The sequence below is a fragment of the Schistocerca americana genome, chromosome 2 (assembly GCF_021461395.2).
Source record: "Schistocerca americana isolate TAMUIC-IGC-003095 chromosome 2, iqSchAmer2.1, whole genome shotgun sequence".
NCBI classification, from domain to species: domain Eukaryota; kingdom Metazoa; phylum Arthropoda; class Insecta; order Orthoptera; family Acrididae; genus Schistocerca; species Schistocerca americana.
In genome coordinates this window covers 984,284,279-984,304,762 of record NC_060120.1, presented here as the reverse complement: position 1 = coordinate 984,304,762, position 20,484 = coordinate 984,284,279, and the positions used below count along the sequence as shown (strand labels likewise).

The window sequence follows — 20,484 nt, the reverse complement described above, 5'->3', positions numbered from 1 at the left end:
ACAAGCCCTGTCTCACAGACCTATTACATTTACCCTGCTCTCCAAAACTCCCTCCCACCACCACACAGAATCCAGAACTTAAACAGACCCAAAATACAGTCATGAATCTTTCCTCCAGAAGCCTTAGCCCCGCATAAATATCAGTCCTTTTCAAATGCCTCACTCCCAGATTCAATCACACAGGACCTTCTTTCCTTCTCCTGTTCTCTACAGTGGAAACACAGACCAATGTTGAACCCTGCCTGACTCAGTTCACTCCTCCATCCAACCATGCTCCATCTTCACACCCCTCATCACCCCGTGTTAACTTTCCAGAATTTCTTAACCCCAAACCCTGCCTCACAATGATTCTCCAAATTCCTCAACATGCAAACTAAACCTGCTATCTGCAAAAGAACTGCAGTCCACCATCTAAAATCTGATCCTACCTGTGGACAAAGGCTCCACCACTATTGTTTTTAACCACATGGATTACATGGCACAAGGACTCCTCTACCTGTCAGATACATCAACCTACAAACCTTTCCACAACAACCCTGCTCCAGAAATCCAGCAGGATCTCCAATCTCACCACAAATCCTTAGGCCCATCCCACAACCTCTCTCTGGAGTCCATCTCTCCCCTCTCCCCTACTACTCTCCACACTCCTACCTTCTACATGCTTCATAAAGACCTTAAACCCAACCACCCAGGATGCCCCACTGTGGCTGGTTACTGTGTCCCCACAGAGAGAATCTCTGCTCTTGTAGATCAACATCTTCAGCCTATTATCCGGAACCTACCCTCCTATACAGAAGATACCATGCGTATCCTCCACGGACTCTCCACAGTTCCTGTTCCTCTACCATACAGTGCCCTACTTGTCAATATTATTAACACCACTCTAACATCCCTAATGCCCATTGTCCTACCACTATTGAACATTACCTTTCCCAATGCCCGACAGATTCCAAACCAATACTCTCCTTCCTAGTCACCATGACCAACTATATCCTCACCCACAATTACTTCTCTTTTGAAGGCATCACCTACAAACAAATCCAGGGTATGATTATGGGCACCCACATGACACAATCCTACGCCAACCTATTCATGGGCTATCTATAGGAATCCTTCCTAAACAACCTGTATCAAGGGTGAGGACACCCTGTGCACATTCCTCCAGAACCTCAACAGCTTCTTCCCCATTCACTTTACCTGGTCCCACTGAATCCAACAAGCCACATTCCTAGATGTTGACCTCCACCTCAAAGATCCGTGCATCAGTACCTCTGTCCATATCACACCTACCAACCACCAGCAATATCTCGATTTCGACAGCTGCCACCCATTCCATACCAAGAAGTCCTTTCCATACAGCCTAGCCCCCATGACCATTGCATCTACAGTGACAAGCATTCCTCTCAAAATATACTGAGGGTCACTGTGACCTTTACAGACTGTAGTTACCCTCTCAACCTTGTACAAAAACTAATCTCCCATGCCTTCTCTTTCCAGTCACACACCACTTCCCAAAATTTCACCGTGGTCACAGAGGAGCATTCGTCCCATAACTCAGTACTGCACAGAACTGGAGTGACTGAATTACATTCTTTGCCATTGTTTTGACTACCTCTCATCATACCCTGAAATGAGAAATGTCCCGCCCACCATCCATCGTCCCACCCCTCCCAGAGTGGTATTCCACCGTCCACTGAACCTACACAATATACTTGTCTATCCCTCCACAACCCCTGGCCCAACACCTTACTCATGGCTCATAGCCCTGTAAAAGACCCAGATGCAAGACCTGTCCCATACATCCTCCCACCACCACCTACTTCAGTCATGTCACAGACATCACCTATCCCACGAAAGGCAGGGATACCTGTGAAACGAGTCATGTGATCTACAAGCTAAGCTGCAACCACTGTGCTGCATTCTATGTGGGCATGACAATCAACAAGCTGTCCATCCACATGAATGGGCACCAACAAATTGTGTCCAAGAAACAACTGGACCATCCTGTTGCTGAGCCCACCTCTCAACAAGATATTCCTCATTTCAATGACTGCTTCACAGCCTGTGCCACAAGAGTCCTTCCCACCAACACCAGCTTTTCTGAATTTTCCATGTGGAAAATTCTCCCTTCAGTATATCCTACATTCCCATAATCCTCCTGGTCTCAATCTTTGTTAGTCATTCTCCTCACCCATTAGGCTCTTCGCTGTTCCCATTCCAGCACTACACAGCCCTCCATTTGACCAATGCACCCAGTCTTTTATCTATTCCTTTTCCACTACCCCCCCTCCCCTTACCCTTGCCCACTGTGTAACCTCCTGACTCCACCTAGCTGCTCCACTCTCCATCTTGTCCCTGCATGGTCCCAGCAGCATTTTACCATTCCTCACCCCTACCCTGCTATCCTTCCGCCTACCAATTCCAGCCTCCTCCTTACCCCCACCCAGTTACCTCTCCCATTAGCACTGCTGCTGCTGCTGCTTGTAGTCTGGCTTGAGCTGCCAGAGACTGTGATCGTATGTGTGAGTTATGTTTGTTTGAGTGGGTGAGAGTCTGTCATCTATTTTTGACAAGTACCTTGTTGGGTGAAAGGTTATTTTGTGACGATATTTTTGTTGTGCCTACCTGTGATTCAGCATCTCTGCTATATGGTGAGTAGTAACTATCCTTGTTACAGTATTTATAAGAAAACTATACCTAAACACTATGGCATTACAGCAATAACATACATAAGAAAGCATAATTATTCTGCATTATTCAATGAATACCAGAAGAAAGAGATGTGAGAAGCAGAAAACTAATAGCCTTAATTTCATTTTACTTTAGATCAATTATCAAGACAAGATAAACCAAAAATAAAATACTATTGTACAAGCAGAAAGTATACTTCATAATTTGAAAATTAAGAAATTTTAAATCCTTACCTCAAAATCAAATATTAGCAGATCAATGGGAATGGAATATTTTCGAGCATAATTTTGTTGCGCACCAGTCAAGAATGCCTGTGTAAAGAAAAATCCAGAAACCCAGAAGACAGGTGGTGGCCCTTCATCAAACCATTTCTACAAATAAAAAATCAGTGGTTACCATTATATTAAGCTTAGAATGACATGAATTATACAATGTTTACTTATGAAAAAAGTTACAATATTTTCTGCCCTAAGACCATGTATTATGTAGATGTCTCATGTGCCTTGATAACTCAGCTTATCAAAAATCTGAATTCTAGCTCTCACTGGACTCAAAGTTTATTCCTAGCATTTATCATTACTGCCACCTCCTTCCAACTTTTATATATTGAACTCAAAAATTGTTTACTGTTCTGTCATACAAGTTCCGACTATTCATGGATGGGTGATGGAAGGGATTCACAGGTAGGAGCAAGGCAGTGGTGCATCATATTTATCAGACCCATATTTAGAAAAATGTTATGATGGCCAACACAACTTTTATATTATTATGCACTGCTTTGAGTTCAAAGAAAGATCTGTTAACCTATCTTAATGCAGAGAATATCAAACAATGGAAAGCCCAGGTTAAAATATCAACAATATTATGAAAAGGATAAATTGCTCTTCACTGTACAGATGATACTTTCAGTTGGAGACAGGCACCAAGTAAAGACCCACGCGTGCATGACCACTGTCTCTGGCCAGAGTGGCTGGAGATAGTGGTCATGTGTGTGTCTGAGGTGTGCTTGGTTGTGTGGATGTGTGTGTGTTTTCTCTTCTGAAGAAATCTTTGGCTGAAAGATCACTGTGTAATAGTCTTTCTGTTGTGCCTGTCCGAAAGTCAATGCATCATCTATATAGTGAGTAGCAATCTATGTTTTACATAATACTGTTAATATAGGATCAATATAATGGAAAGGATAGTTGCTACTCACCACATAGCGGAGATGCTGAGTTGCAGAAAGGCACAACAAAAAGACTGTCAGAACATTAGCTTTCAGCGAACAACGCCTTTGACAAAAGCCTTGTTAGCCAAAAGCAAATTTTTTGTTGTGCCTTTCTACAACTCAGCATATCTGCTATATAGTGAGTAGCAACTATCCTTTTCATAATATTGTACAAAACCACCATAAATAAAGAACACAATAGTACTGCATTTACAACAGGCACATTCACAGATTAATTGTTATCAACTGTGCTCATAATCACAGAAACTTCTTACTCCCAGTATCTGTTGTTAATGCATACAGATGTCCTACAATGGTGCACGATCTATGTTCTTACTTTTTGATGACCACGTCACAGGATGAATCCGGTATGGTCCCCAACTGTAACCCCCTGCACACCCCCAAACTCACTCCCCAATCTCCAAGCACCTATGACTAAGTACCACAATTTCCTCAACCAAAGTGCACAGCTTGTAGGGGCCACTACCACAAAGTGCACAACCTCCCCTTCCCCCTCCCTCCCCTCATTTGGCCCCGCCACCTCCCAACTGCTGCCTTTCAATTCCTGTTACGTCCAAGCTGTAGCTTGTTTCTGTGGACGCAATATTTGCAGGTTCCTTGATTACCAGTGACTCCGCACAGTTCACCATCACAGTTGCTCAGCTCAAGCCTTCACTCATCATGGAGGCAAGTGAATCATTGCAAGACTACAACACACTGGCACATTTGTTGCCCTGAAAGACCAGCTAATATCATGACTGGCAAATTCACAAATGTGCACCTGCACACTATCTACATTGGAGGAATGTGCTGGCATGTGATCCTCACAACTCCTCTAGTACCTCCATGCACTGGCCAAAATTACGATCATTCCTGAAATGCTGCTACTCGTGAAATGGCTTACATATCTGCCTACCTTAGTCACATAGCATAAGCGACACAGGACTATACCAACAATGATGTGACATCCATCACATCAGACAGCATCTTTGAGCCCTTAACCCCCACACCATGCCCACCGCACTGGAAAGAATTGGGCCTTTTGCATAGCCTGCCATATGTAAAGCCCATATCAGCACCCATGTCCTCCACAACCCACACAGTACACCCTCTCTCCCTCCCCTCCCCCGCCCACAGCCACATGTTCCCATGCCCGTCCTCACCCCACGATGCCTATGACAACCAACACACATGCTCATGCAGTTGTACACCCCTGCCAACCTGCTAGAGGTGCCCCACACATTTTAGGTGCTGATGGTCCTTGATGGTATCACAGAAGTGATGCCACAAACTGCTAGGCACAATGTGCAAGATTGCCAAACACTGCCAGAGGCTGGCAATTGTTTGTGCTGGCAGCTCCGCTATTTCTCAACACCTGTCCATGCACAGTTGTTGGAATCCTTCCTCTTCAACAGCCTACCTCTTGATACTGACTCCAGTTTCTCCACCTATCCTTGTTACCCTCCTCTGCCCCCCCCCCCCCTGCCCTCCTCCCCACCAGAGTGAATGGCTCCTAAATCACAACCTACTGCTCCCACACCTGGTCTGTTGACCTCAGCCTCAACAGAGATTTTGCATAGACCTTTTCCACAGCCAGGGTTTGGACCCTATCCTTGGTGCCAACTTTATCCCCATTCAGGACTCCTCCTTACCTGGTGAATTGCTTTATAATCAATGGCACTTCCTGCCATTCAATTCCTTGTAGATCCCTAGATCCCACACTGCCACCCATTTCACCATCAAGCAGATACAATATTCTGGGCCCTTTGCAGACCTTGTCACCAAATTTCCTCTCCTCACCTGCCCTTCCAGTAATCCCTTGGAAGTACATCATGATACACTGCAATGATACCTCCCCCTTCTCCCAGTTTTCTGCAGCCCCTGCCACCCTCCGTTGGTAAGCAAAGGCCCCCACAGACTAAAATTGAGGCTGATACAGTGGCCAGGGCTTTCATGAACTCATGGGTCCCATGTGTCTTTGGTCCCCCACCACCACATGATGATGGAACATATATTACAATTCCAATCCTGCCTGTTTAAACATTCACCAGAACTTGCAGTACAGTCATGCAATTTACAATCAGTTACCAACCTGCCACTAACGGCATGTAAGAGCGATTCCACATGACCCTAAAAGCTGCCTTTACCTCCAATACGTACCTTGGTCTGTGAACCTGCTGCTAGTTCTAGGCTTGTGTGTGTCCCATAAAACCAACTTGGTTGCATCCACCATCGAAGTTGTGTACGAGCAGCCACTCACTGTCCAAGATGACTTCATCAAGCTGCTGCCCCTGCCAGCCACCATCTGTAACCTGGCCTTGACATAGCAGTTGCATGGATGCATAGCTTGCCTGCACCCAGCAGTCCACAACATCATGATGAGTACAAGTCTTTCATGTATCAGTACCACTCCTTGTATCAGTACCTCTCCTTGTGCACATATGTCATGCTCTGAGTAGACACTACCCAGTGACCACTCTGCCCGCAGAACTCAGGCCTGCAACTTGTCCTCAACCATATGGAGAAGACCTTTTCTGTACAGCCCAACAGCACTGCCACCATAGTATCCACTGACTGATTCAAGTTGGCATATATGCTCAACCTCCCAGACCTGGCGTGTCACCAATTGTCAAAATTGAGGTTTCACTATGTGACGAAAATGGTATGCTGTCTAAGTTGGCAATGCTTGGATCCTGAGAGCAGAGGCTGTCCTTCCATTCACATCACTACCTGGTGCAGCAGAACCACCCACAACACCTGAGGCTTATCCCCTCTCTGCTGGACTCATCCTCTGTTGTCCTGCATGACTCACGAGATGCCAACACCGAGGCATCTGCCATCACCCCTACAATGTCAGCATACGCCTCCACCACTATGCATGACCCAGTCTACCAGCAAGAAGCAACAGCAACAGGGCCTAGGGTGCAAGCACAGGATGGCATGCATTATTCCAACAGTGTGGGGTTTGCTGTGCATTGTTCACCATGTGTGAACTGCCTGAGCACCAGCACACTGCCATGCCTTCTGCCAGGCCCCAGCCCTACACTGCTGCATGCCTGACTATTCCTGCCGATCATGGTGCATTACTGCCTCCCATCATGGATGGTGGTGCAGCAGGGTCCTAAGCTCATGATGTGATGTCACAGGGGCTGTCTCGTTCCTTGCCAACATGTCCACCGCTGCCAGGAGCACTGGCCTGTCCCTGCCTACACAATGTTGCTACCTGTTGCATCTGCTGATCAATTCAAGGAGCAGCCATTGCATCCAGCAACCTGCCCTCTCTTTATCACCTGGGGAAACTGTGGTGATCCACTACTATATGTTTGTGCCTACCATCCGATCTCACACGGTAGCAGAAAATGTGTCACCTGCAAAGAACTGCATTGTGAACTGTATGCATCCAAGGACAAGTGTTTTCTCTGCCACATGCCTCTTTGCCCCAGCACTTGGGATTTTTCCCTAAAACATGCTACAGGAAGCATCCCTGACTCCTGGCTCATCCCACTTTGGCACTGAGCTGTTTACGCAATGATTACAGTGATTTAATGTTCCTTTGGTGTCAATATTAAGTTTAAGTTATTTCATTATCAGAACTTAATGGCTTACTGTAGTGCTAAGAGACAGGTGCATGACCCATGAAGACCTCAATGGTGAGTCAGTTTTGTGAGAACAGCATTGCGGGCTCCAATGATGCCTATAGAGAAGTAACAGGCAAGATTGATACTTTACTTCAAGGAAACATTATTCAGCACCTGCCTCATGATCTCATGGCATGAGTGTGGAGTAGAACTTCTTGGAGCCTATTAACTTATAGCAAGTGCAGCAAGATCCAACCTCTATGAAAACTGCTGTGACACCACACTTGTGGCTATTAAAGACATAAATTCCCAATTGTGTTAGATTACTTTCACCTACAATACCTCAAGTCTGTTTACTTGTATTTTGTGTTTGCTGTAGTCACTGTGCTATGTTAGCTTCAGTTATGGTACCTGAAGTTTGTTTATTTGTATAATTCTCTTTGATCACTGTGTTAGATGAGATACACTAACAGTACCTCCAAGTTCATTTATTTGTATTTGCATATTTTATTCATCACTGTGTTAGATTAGCCTTGTTTACACAACACTTCAAGAACATTAATTATGTTTCTCATATGGCTTAAAAAACTATGTAAACTAATTGTCCACACTTGGACAGTGGGCACCCCATGTGTGTCTCTAACACTTCCATGAATGGTGAAGATTAATGGAGTGTCTTGACTAAGAGTTTTTGTTCATATTTTTTTATGGCACTTTACTTTTGTGAACGCATTCTGGAATTTTAGCCATTCAATAAAAGAACTGTTTAGTATTTCGATGTCTTTTGTTACATTGTTTCCATGCTTTACCCATCTGTTTTACCCTCCACAACTATCAAACCAACTGTATCACCTGTAATGTTCAGTGAGGAACACAGTTCCCACATTAGTAAAGAAGTATGAATTAAACATGCTGACAACTTTACAGGAGCTGTATTCATTACGTTGAATTATATTATGTAGTACATACTGACCAATAAAACCATTTTCACAAATATGATGAAGTTCAAAAGTTAAAGAATATATAGATTTTTGAGAGAGTACTTATATTTTTTCTAAATTTTTCAAATCAACAAATATCTTGTACTACAAACTTTTGACAGTAGACTATGTTCTTCCTCAGGGTTCAAGCTACCTGCATACCAAGTTTCATTGAAATCAGTTCAGAAAATTAGTTGTAGAAAGGTAACAGACTGAGTGGCTTTTGCATTTATAATACTATAGTATGGATTAAAAACATTTGAGGTTTGTAAGAGCATTGTACTCATAACTTACTTACTTTGTTTTATGCGATCAGGCCCAGAGGACAGCGCACTGATATAGGGTTCCTCCTCCACTCAGTACTGTTTTGTGCCTCCTGGCACCAACAAATTCTCCATTCCAATCTGCAGCAAGTCCTCATGGATTCCATCCCTCAATCTCTTCTTCAGTCTTCCTAGTGGGTGTCTTCCACAGCGAGTATAATCCACAGCTTTCAAAGGCCATAGGCATTTATCCATCTGATTGTCATGTCCTGCCCATACAAGGCGCTTGGTTCTCAGCAGTCCTACAATGTTTGGTCTATTGTACATTTCATCTAGTTCACAATTATGTCAGATCTTCCATCCTCCTGTTTTATCATCTTGTACCAGACCAAAGATTTTCCTTAAGACTTTCTGCTCAAAAACAAGATTATTCGTCTTTTTTCTAGACATTCCAAGTTTCACAATTATACAGTACTACAGGTTGAATCATTGTTTTATACAGCTGGAGTTTGAAATTCTTCGAGAGACCACAATGCAAGAAGTTGACTGAGACCAAAGTATGATCAGTTGGCGGATTGGATCCTCGCTTTGATTTCTGCTTCACATGCTGTGTCTTCTGTAAAGATTACCCCCAGATATTTTTAGTCACGAACGCTTTTGAAGGACTAGTTTCTGACTATCAAAGGCTGGAGTGGGTCTCTTGAATAAGCATGGGTCCTGGTCATCACCAGATATTCTGTTTTTGATTCATTCACAAGGAATCCAATTTTGCTTGCTTCCACCTCCACACTTTCACTCATCCACATTAGTTCCTCCTTAGATCTGGACAACAGGGCCACAGCATCAGCTAACCCTCGAAGCTTCATACTCATTACACTGAATTCTATTATGTTGATAATATCAATCAATAAAACCACTGTCACAAATATAATAAAGTTCAAATGTCAAACAAGAAATATCTGTTTGAAGGCAGAATATTTTTCCCAAATTTGCACAATATTCTTCAAATCAATAAAGCAGCCTATGTTCCTCCTCAGGGTTCAAGCTATTTCGATACCAAATCTCATCAAAATCACTTCAGTGGTTTAGTTGGAAAATGTAATAGACAGAGTTACTTTCGCAGTTATAATATTATTAAGGATAAATTTCCTGAAGTGAAACTCGAGAGGTTACAAGTCTTTGGATAAAATGGCAATAGAATAGACGAACCACTGGTCTTCGACATAAGCATTGGTCACCAAAGAAAAACTTGACATCCTTGAGATAATAAAGTAGCCTATGTTCCTCCTCAGGGTTCAAGCTATTTCGATACCAAATCTCATCAAAATCACTTCAGTGGTTTAGTTGGAAAATGTAATAGACAGAGTTACTTTTGCATTTATAATATTATTAAGGATAAATATCCTGAAGTGAAACTCAAGAGGTTACAAGTCTTTGGATAAAAGGCAATAGAATAGATGAACCACTGGTCTCTGACATAAGCATTGGTCACCAAAGAAAAACTTGACATCCTTGAGATTGATAATAACACTTTGCCTCTCTTGACATTATATGAAATCTGAAGATGCTCTGAGGATCCATTACAAAGTAATGAATAAGTTAGTTATAAAACACTTATGTCATTCAAATGTGAGACATGTGGTTTTCTCACCCTCTGCCTCTATACCCTTGAAGCTTTGTACTCATTACACTGAATTATATTATGTCGACCATATCAATCAATAAAATCACTGTCACAAATATAATAAAGTTCAAACGTCCAAACAATAAATAGCTGTTTGAAGAATGAATATTTTTCCCTAATTTTCATAATATTCTTCAAATCAATAAAGTAGCTTATGTTCCTCCTCAGGGTTCCAGCTATTTCAGTACTAAATCTCATCAAAATTGCTTCAGTGGTTTAGTTGTGAAAATGTAACAGAGTTACTTTCGCATTTATAATATTATTATGGATAAATTCCCTGAGTGAAACTCGAGAGGTTACAAGTCTTTGGATAAAGTGGCAATACAATAGACCAACCACTGTCTCTGACATAACCATCGGTCACCAAAGAAAAACTTGACATCCTTGAAATTGATAATAACACTGTGCCTCTCTTGACATTATATGAAACTTAAAGATGCTCTGAGAATCCATTATAAAGTAATGAATAAGTTAGTCATAAAACACTTATGTCATTCATAAACTATACTCCTATTATGAAGAAGTCTACCATATGTAGGATGAAAATCCTACTGTGTAGTTGCTTATTCTTTTAACTAGAAGATGAAATTAACAGTCTGGGGATCAATGAAAGCACCCATCTTGGAACAGTTAGCACTGATGTGCTTTCAGAGAAGCAATTAAGAATCTGGTCAAAGTTAATCCAAAGTGAGAAGCACAACAACATAGCTCTAACTGGCACCTAAAATGGAAGCTATTACTCATTGTTATACAAAACTGATTTTATATATACTGTATGTGTGTGTAAAACTTTTATAACAGTGATTTCACTTACCTGCAGAAACTGCAGCCTAGCTAGAAAGTCATTGACATAACTTCCAAGCGGCTTAAGAGATGGATAAGAATGCTTCTGCCACAAACCTGGAACTCTGCCAGTTAGAATACTAGACACTACTTCTTCCAGTTCAAAAGACATTACAATCAAACCTGTAATACATGTAAAAAGTTAATTTGATAATGGGAAACAACAAATTCACATCAGAAAATTTCCATATCATGGTGCTGCAAAATATTTCATTTCAAATTTTTTTTTTTTTTTTATTTTTTATTTTTTTTAAAGTTTAATTTTTAGGAACCTCTTACATGTAACACACATACCTGCTTGCATTTGCATGTATAATGGTAGGGAAAAGAGTCAACTGAACAGCGTAACTGCAACAGCATTAGGCTTGATCAGGGCCATCCAATAATTAAAGAGACAAACATGTATAGTGAATGCAACACCTGATGCAAGAAATAAAATGTTTGTAAGTTTTAGTTGGCAACCTTATGAAGGGTGTAAGTCATCTGCTTCACTAATACTTATGTGAACAAAATTTCTAAGCTTTTAGTTACAATGGTATACTTGCTCAAGGAAGTACTTTTGAGGAACAGAATTCTGTGATCCTTTCAGAAAGTGTACAACAGTCAGCAGTATTCTCTTGGGCAAGCAAACAATGTGGCATTATCTGCATGAACCGTGTGAGCTTTTATGTGTGGGTGGAAAAGTTTAAAAGTGGTTATAAATGTATAACTGATGTCTGGTGGCAGTATCAACCTTGGGATTGCAGCCTCATATTGAGTCACTTATCCAACAACACCAACAACTTTTAGTTGAACAAGTTGCTGAAAAATATTGAGTAAGTGTTCATACGAGCATTCCACCATTCAAAACAAACTGAGCTCTCATAAATTATATCACTGTTCGTCCAGAGAATAGAATTTGCATTGGTACTGAGCTCAAAAATCATTTCAGTAGTGTAGGTAATGCATTTTTGGACAGAATTTTAACCTTTGGTGGAACTTGTATATCTCACTTTCAGCCAGAGCCCACCTCTAATGGTAAGCAGAGGAAACACCCTACCTGATTCAAAATGCAGCCATCAGCTGGTTGGGTAATTTTAATCATCATTTGTAATGCCAATGTCCTGATTTTGAGCCAATGTTCTAATTTTCTCTGAGTTTTTGGAGGAGCAACACACTATCAGCAGCTAATACTACTCTTGGATGATTGAGGACAAAGTCAAGGCCACACTGAAGAGGAAATGACTGGGATGACAGAGGAAATGTGAGCACATTCAAGGCAATGCTTTAAGACAACTGGCAATGGGAACTATGGGCAAAGTGGGTTGGAAGTTCCACTTCATCAACTTAACTTGCCCTTTCCTATCTTTTAAGTGTTTGCTCTGATGAAAAAAGCTTTGCAGGAAATCAAGTTCAATAGCAATGAAGAGATAAGAAAACAGAAAAAACTGACTTAGATAGCAGATAAAGAATTCTGCACTGGGTGGATAAGAAGAATCATAAAATATGGCACAGTTACAAAAAAATGGAGGGGATTACATGGAAAAACAGAAAAAATAACTGGATTTATTTAATAAACATTTTTTACTGTATGGATATTTGTTTGTTTGATTATTGAATGACCCTCATATATATAACTACTAGCTGACCTTGATTAACACAACCTTTTTACTAGTGCAGCCAGCAGTGGAGAAAATCAGCAGTGCCAATATTTCCACATGGGTCACCACTGGTTTTGTATAAGAACAAAACGTGGGTAATTTTGCCAGAACTGCAGTAAGGAAGTAGCGTTACCCTCCTCTTACCACTCCTCTTTTCTTGGCAGTCATAAGGTGGAGGCAAGGCACACCTCCTGCCAGTCCTGGAATCGACTCCATGAATTGTCAGTTTATCACGGCCGAACAATAGGCATTCACTAATAAATTATTAACCACAGATGATGATAAAGATGGCAGCGTTTATGAGCAACTAGTGGGAAAATCATTTTTCCTCTGACACACAGTTAATATCTTAACAGAAAATAATTTCCCAAAATTAAGATATGATCAATTAAAAATACAAAAATATCTATTTAACAAATGACATGGCATGATAGATAAGGGAAAAAGAATAATAGGTGCACTGTTCTGGGCATCAAATGCTCTTCTAAACAGAAAGGAAACACTAGTAAAAAGACAGCTGTCAATGACTGTGCAGATAACATACCTAGACTAAAATGAATTCTGTAGTCAGTTCTAAAATAACTGGAAACAGCTTTGTACTAATGTAGCATATAATGAAGATTTGTGCAAAACATTTTGCTCTCATCTACCAAACCAAGCAGATCTTGTATTTCACTTGATTCTGTAGCAGGGAGCTCAATCTCATCATTCACACTTCCATGCCAGCACTGGCGCAAACCTACATTATTGGTCCTATGTGCTGACTGTAGTGGGCAAGGGATTTAGTATCTTCACATACAGTGGTTATTGATATCAATGCAGAGACACTACACCTCGCTTCAATGACTGCCACCTGTGACTGCATGGAGCAGAAATGGCATGTCACATGGGCCCTATGAGTCCATTTGTCTGTGTGTTTGTTTGCTATGGTCTGGCAAATTGCCTTTATTTGAGGATAGCTTATGTTCAGAGGTTGTTGTCCTTATATGTAGTCTAAGTTCTCAAATTCCTGTATTTCATACACTGCTCATATTATATTCGCGTTATGCTTGGTTATGTTTAAGTGAGCCTGAAGGGATTTCTTTATTCATCCATCAATAAGTCTTCATCATCACCATCTTATCAACCTAAACAGTGTTTCTGGCCTCTTTCTGTTGATGTGTGAATCTGCTGCTATCTGTTGATTTTTTTCCCCTTCCTTTCCTTATTTGAATGGGGATGACATAAATAGGAACAATCATCATATATACTTTCTAAAACATTTCATATATGTGAAATCTGTAAAAATGTGATAGAATAAAATCCAAAATGGTAGTAAAGCAAATATGTTTGTGCGATTCACAATACCTTTTATTGCTTTCTGGACATTTCGCAGACTTGATCTAATGCAGCTTAGTAGAAGGTTAAAACGTCCCATTTCTTGTACAAGCACAGTGTTCATTGATTGGTTGTAAGAAACTGGATATTTCCGCATTCCAGCTTCTATGTCATAGTTTTCAGGAAGTTTATTTAGAATGTCTCCTGATACATCAAGTACTATTTCATCAGGGGATTTAGCTCCTGTGTCTCCCCCTAATGTGTCCTACAATTTTCAACATGTGCATGTCAGATTCATGTTATGTCATTAAACAAGCTTTGATGACATTATTTACTTGATATTTATTACACATAACTATGAAAGCTAAAAACTACAGGAAGACATTAAGAAAACTCAATACAACCACAGTGGTAAATCTAGTTCAAATAAAGTTATGGTATATTTTCGGGAGCCAACTATAATCCCATGCAACAGTCATTCGTACTAATAAAACAATGCATGCTTGTCATTCATTGAATTCGAATGAATGATTAGCCATGACCAGCCAGAACTCTCTCTATTAATTAAAAAAGAAAGAAGCAGTTGATAAAGCTGCTAACAGGGACAGCATAAACGGGTATCACAACAAGAAAAAATAAGTAAACAGCTGTGAGAACGACACTTTCTATGCTGACCTGAGGCTTCCTGCACTGACAGTGGGGAAAAAATCCTCCCCTAAGACTTTTACCATTTGATGAAATTTTTATTACCAATTAGAAAAAAGTTGGGAAAAACTCAGACATATCTGGCATGGTGGGTGGGGGGTGTGCAAGAGGAAGAGGCAGGCGAGAGAGAGACAGAGGGACAGAGACAGAGAGAGAGAGAGAGGGTGGGGAGGGAGGGGGAGGGAGAATGAAGGAAGGGAACTAAGGAGGAAATATATTAACTAATATATGACACATGCAGTACCAGAATATTTAGAAACATAAGATATGTTTCCTGAGAGAGTGAATGTGCTTACTGTAGGCCTTCATTTGATAAGTACTACACCATAAGGCTGTATTATGTTCACATATAGCTTACAGAGCTACAGAGAGTTTATATAACTGGAGGACTGGAGGAGAGAAAGTGGGAGTAGTACAGGCATCGCAATACAGTAGTAATTTCAGATGTCACTAATGAAACTTACATTACACTGTAATTTTTGGATGAACATTATTCATATACTGAGTGGTTATAACTAAGCTTATGGTGTTCCAAGTGATGCAGTGCAATGTGTACACATCACAGCATGCTGAAACAATGTAAGTTTGTTCATTAAATGGTATACTCATCCAGTATGATGGAAAAATAATAGTTCCACTTTCTGCCATCAGACGAAACTATGGTTCTGTAAGCAGTCAAAATGAGCAATGTTCCCTGTTTCAACACCAGTATACTGTCGATCATAGTGATGTGGGTTGATTTCTTTAGTGAAGTGACTGTTACTGTAAAGGCTTAAGAAGGTTGAAGGTTTCCACACAAAACACAATGGCTATTGAGAAGAAAGACTGTGCACTACTGGTAAAGTTGTTTTATCAGAATGGCAGCAATGGCAGTGCCACATTGTGGGAATATTGCTGACAGAAACAGCTTCAAAAAAATTGCACATCAATAAATGGGCTAAAATTTTAAGAAACATGTGAATTAGGTGGTGCAGCAGAGAGAGGGAGGTGGCGCATTTCCATGGGGGTTGTAGCTGAAGTTGCTGTAGCTGCAGCCAACCATGCAGCACATGCCTCAAATTCTGCAGCTAGTACTCAGGCTGTGTCACCAAAATTGTCTCTCCTCTGGTCAATAGTTCAAAAGATTTTGAAGCACATTTTACACTGGTATCCCTACAAGATGCAGAATGTGCATCAAATGAATGCTCAAGATACCCTACACCACCATGACACTACCCTTCATTTTTTGGCATATATAGAAAAGGATGACATGTGGTGGGGGAATATTCTTTGGATGGACAGGGCACATTTTACTCTGCATGGCAGGTATCTTGAACACACAGGACTTTCGCATGTAAGGTTGCACTCCATTAACTCCTTGTGCAACAAAGAATTCCAGCTTTGCAAGAAATCAAGTGTGTCCACACTATTATTTTCAAGCAAGATGTCACTTGCCAGCTGAAAGATTTGCTTTGAGAAACCTTTGGTAAGGACCCTATCACCTCTTTGCAATTTCAAGATGTGGGTCCTTCCAGATCCCCCAACCGAAACCTATGTGGCTTCTGGCTTTGAGGATATCTGGAAGATCATGTCTATCACGGATGTATTGAGGCTCTTCCTGATCTGAAGGATAGCACATGATGGCATATCACTCTGATTACACTAGATAAGCCATGGGCAACTGTCGATCAAGTCATGTTATGGATGCAGCGTGTTGCAATGTGGGTGCAGGATGTTCCTGAATCAGGAGGCTACAGTGAACACATTTTGTAATTTGGGACCATATCCTAATAAACATGCCAGAACCACCATTATCATGTGTTTGATCATTAGACTTCACAAAAGCACTGATTAATGAACATACCAACAATGTTTCACCATCCTGCGATGAAAACTACCTGCATTGCAGCACTCAGAACACAGCCAGTTTAACTATAACCAACTGGTATTGACCAAAAATGTTCATGTCACTGAAACACAGATGACAACTATTAATGTAAGTATGCACTTTTAGCTTATTTAAACAAATGTATTAATAAATATCAAACTATGATGCTATACCACAAGCTTTCAAAACCATAAAAAAACTGGTTCAGAATCTCAACAACAAAAAAAGGAAGATAATGGAACAACATCAAGCAGGCTGCAGCAGAAAGATGCTTCCAATTTTGATGTGTAAACATCTTCAATTTTTTGGTCCTGTCCTCCTCAGTTGCGCGTAATACTACGGTATGTTGATGATTTTCACTTATGGACCGTCTGACAGCAACTGAATAAAACACAATTTTAGTGCCATACGCGTTTCGCCTTTATTTTCTGCAAGGCATCATCAGTGGCCTGTAATATGTACATATGTTAGCTATTTTATTTACATTTAAAAAAAGCGTTCAGTGCATAGTGCTGTGGAATGCAGAAAAAACAGCAAATTGGCGCTCATAGGAAGAAGAACAAGACCAAAAATGCAACAGGAGCGTAATATGTAAGAAACTGTCTACGCAACCTGTAAGTACAGTTCAAAACATTACTACTTAATAGGAAATACCAACCACCAGAACTGTTTATAACCTATAGGCACAGTGACAAAAATGTAAATAAAATAGCTAACATATGTACATATTACAGGCCACTGATGATGCCTTGCAGAAAATAAAGGCGAAACGCGTATGGCACTAAAATTGTGTTTTATTCAGTTGCTGTCAGACGGTCCATAAGTGAAAATCATCAACATACCGTAGTATTACGCGCAACTGAGGAGGACAGGACCAAAAAATTGAAGATGTCAATACAGCTATGTCAAGCATTCCCTGTCAACGTGTACAACAGGTTCAAGAAAATACATCTGAGACTCCATGAGACGATACAGCATATAAAATTCAACAGAACATGCAAAAAGAACGATTTAATTCCAAGCTACATTAATGTAAAGGTTAAAAACAGTTCTACAGTGGCACAAAAGTCGAAATCATTTGCAGAACGATATTGGTTACTACATGAAATTAAGATGCTCTATTCGAAAAAACAGCACCTAAACATGATGCTCTATGAGACTCATCTAGAATTGGCAAAAAACGTAGGAAACGCCGCAGTTTTCATGGCACTAGTAGAAAAAACTGAGCACAACACATACATAGCAATGAAACATTTACAAAACAAACATAAACACAAGATAATGAAACTAACAGTAAAAAAGACGCAAAAATACATTTACATTTTAAATGTGAAACCACATGAACACCAACACTCATTCCATCCATGCTTAGTTAACCTAACAGAGACAGAACTACACGAAAACGAAAAAATGCTCTTGGAAAAAGGTTTGAAACACTGCACCAATAGCAAGGTGAACAATCAATACATAGAAAATCTCATAGTAGAAACCGAACACATCCTTACACGTGAAGAACAACAAAATAATTGTGAAATAAACATAGGACTGACAAGAGAACTAGTAAAAGAAGAAATAAAAGGCATAATAAAACAAACACAGCAGACACACAATAAGAACAACCAAACAGAAGCAGCTACTATGAAAAGGTTAAAACAAAAGTTAACAAACAACAACATATTAATAACAAGAGCAGACAAGGGAAATGTAACAGTACTCATGGATAAAGAGCAATACATCACAAAAACCAAGGAATACATAAACACCAACGCAATACAAAAACTGAAGTCAGATCCAACTACACGATTCCAGGCAAATGTGAAACGAACACTGAAAAACATTGAACACACACTCACAGACAAACAAAAATACTACTTAACACAGAAAAACCCACAAGCACCAACACTCCGCAGTCAACCGAAAGTACATAAAGACGGAATGCCAATGAGACCTGTTATCAACTTCAAGAAAGCCCCAACATACCGCATAGCCAAACACCTCCAAAAGTTAGTTACAAAACACTATAAAGTAGAAAACAACAGAACAGTGATAAACACAGGAAACCTAATAGAAAATATACAGAACATACAGGTACCACACACAGCATCACTGATTTCATTCGATATAGAAAATATGTATACCTCCATCCCTATCACAGAAACAATAGAAATCATAGAACAAAATCTCTCATCCCACAGCAACCTCACCACAGACGCAATAAAAGAAATAACAGATATGCTCAGACTGACAACTGAACAAAACTACTTTCAATTTGAGGAAGAATATTATCTACAAACTGATGGACTGCCCATGGGATCCCCAATATCAGGAACACTAGCAAACATTTTCATCAGTCACCTTGAAAATCAGATATTAGATAAGATAACCACAAATGAAAGTTTCAAAATCATATATTGGTACAGATATGTGGACGACATTATTTGTTTGGTAGACGAGCCAAGTGAAAAAATAGATGAACTCCATTCAGAAATAAACAAAGCTCATAAGAACATAAAATTCACACTTGAAAAAGAAAAAGAAAATCAAATAAATTTTCTTGACATTACAATTAAAAAAGAAAATGGAAAACATACATTTAACATCTTTAGAAAACCAACAGCCACGGACACCAGATGGTACACCATGACCTACACACATTCCACATCCAACCACCCCCAAAGCCAGAAATTTGCAGCACTAAGACACATGTTACATAGACTAAACAGAATCCCACTCAGTAAGAGAAACTATGAACAAGAAATGAACACGATCATACAAATAGCTAGGAACAACGGGTATGACACACATGTGGTACACAGGCTCAATCAAAAAATAAAAACACAAATAAAAAACAAACACAACATTTCCACAATACAAAAGAACTCACAAGCTGAAAACTTACAAACACACTCAACAAACACACACAATGACAACACCACACAGAAAAGAACCAGATGGTACACCATGACCTACACACATAAACTAACACACAGAGTTGCAAACATCCTAAAGAGACAGGGCTTCAAAATAGCATATAAGCCTGGGCAAACCCTTCAATCACACCTAAGCCAGCCAGCTACCAAAAGGGACAAATTCCAACAATCAGGAATATATAAACTTGAATGTCAAAGTTGTGATGCAGTATACATAGGCATGACATGCAGGAATTTTGAAACAAGATACAAAGAACATATCAGATGTTGGAAGTATGAAACAAACCATTCCACATTTGCAGAGCATTTAAAACACTACAACCATCATCCTACAAACATGGAACAAGAAATGAAAATAATGAGAATAAGCAACCATGACAAACATCTTATACAAATGCAAGAAAACTTCCACATCCAGAAAGCCATAGCAGAAAACAAACATGTGATAAATGAACAAACACACATCAGCACAGGCTCCTTACTACACTTAATAAAGGAAATGAAAGGAAATGATAACATAAAAAAAAGTATATAACACCAAAATACACACACACACACACACACACACACACACACACACACACACAGTCCCCACCCCCCCCCAAAAAAAAAAAAGAAAAAGACAGGCACACATACACGGCACAAAAATATATATATATATATATATATATCTAAAAACAAAGATGATGTGACTTACCAAATGAAAGTACTGGCAGGTCGACAGACACACAAACAAACACAAACATACACACAAAATTCAAGCTTTCGCAACAAACTGT

General features: G+C 40.0%; 1 protein-coding gene across 1 annotated transcript in view; it reads right to left on the bottom strand.

Annotated features, from left to right (window-relative positions):
• Window positions 1–20,484, bottom strand: part of LOC124596265 (dynein axonemal heavy chain 7) — a 1,038,560-nt gene that overhangs the window by 39,023 nt on the left and 979,053 nt on the right. The window contains 3 exon segments of the mRNA XM_047135340.1: window positions 2,925–3,062; window positions 11,218–11,369; window positions 14,234–14,468. Coding sequence (XP_046991296.1) covers window positions 2,925–3,062; window positions 11,218–11,369; window positions 14,234–14,468 — 525 coding nt within the window.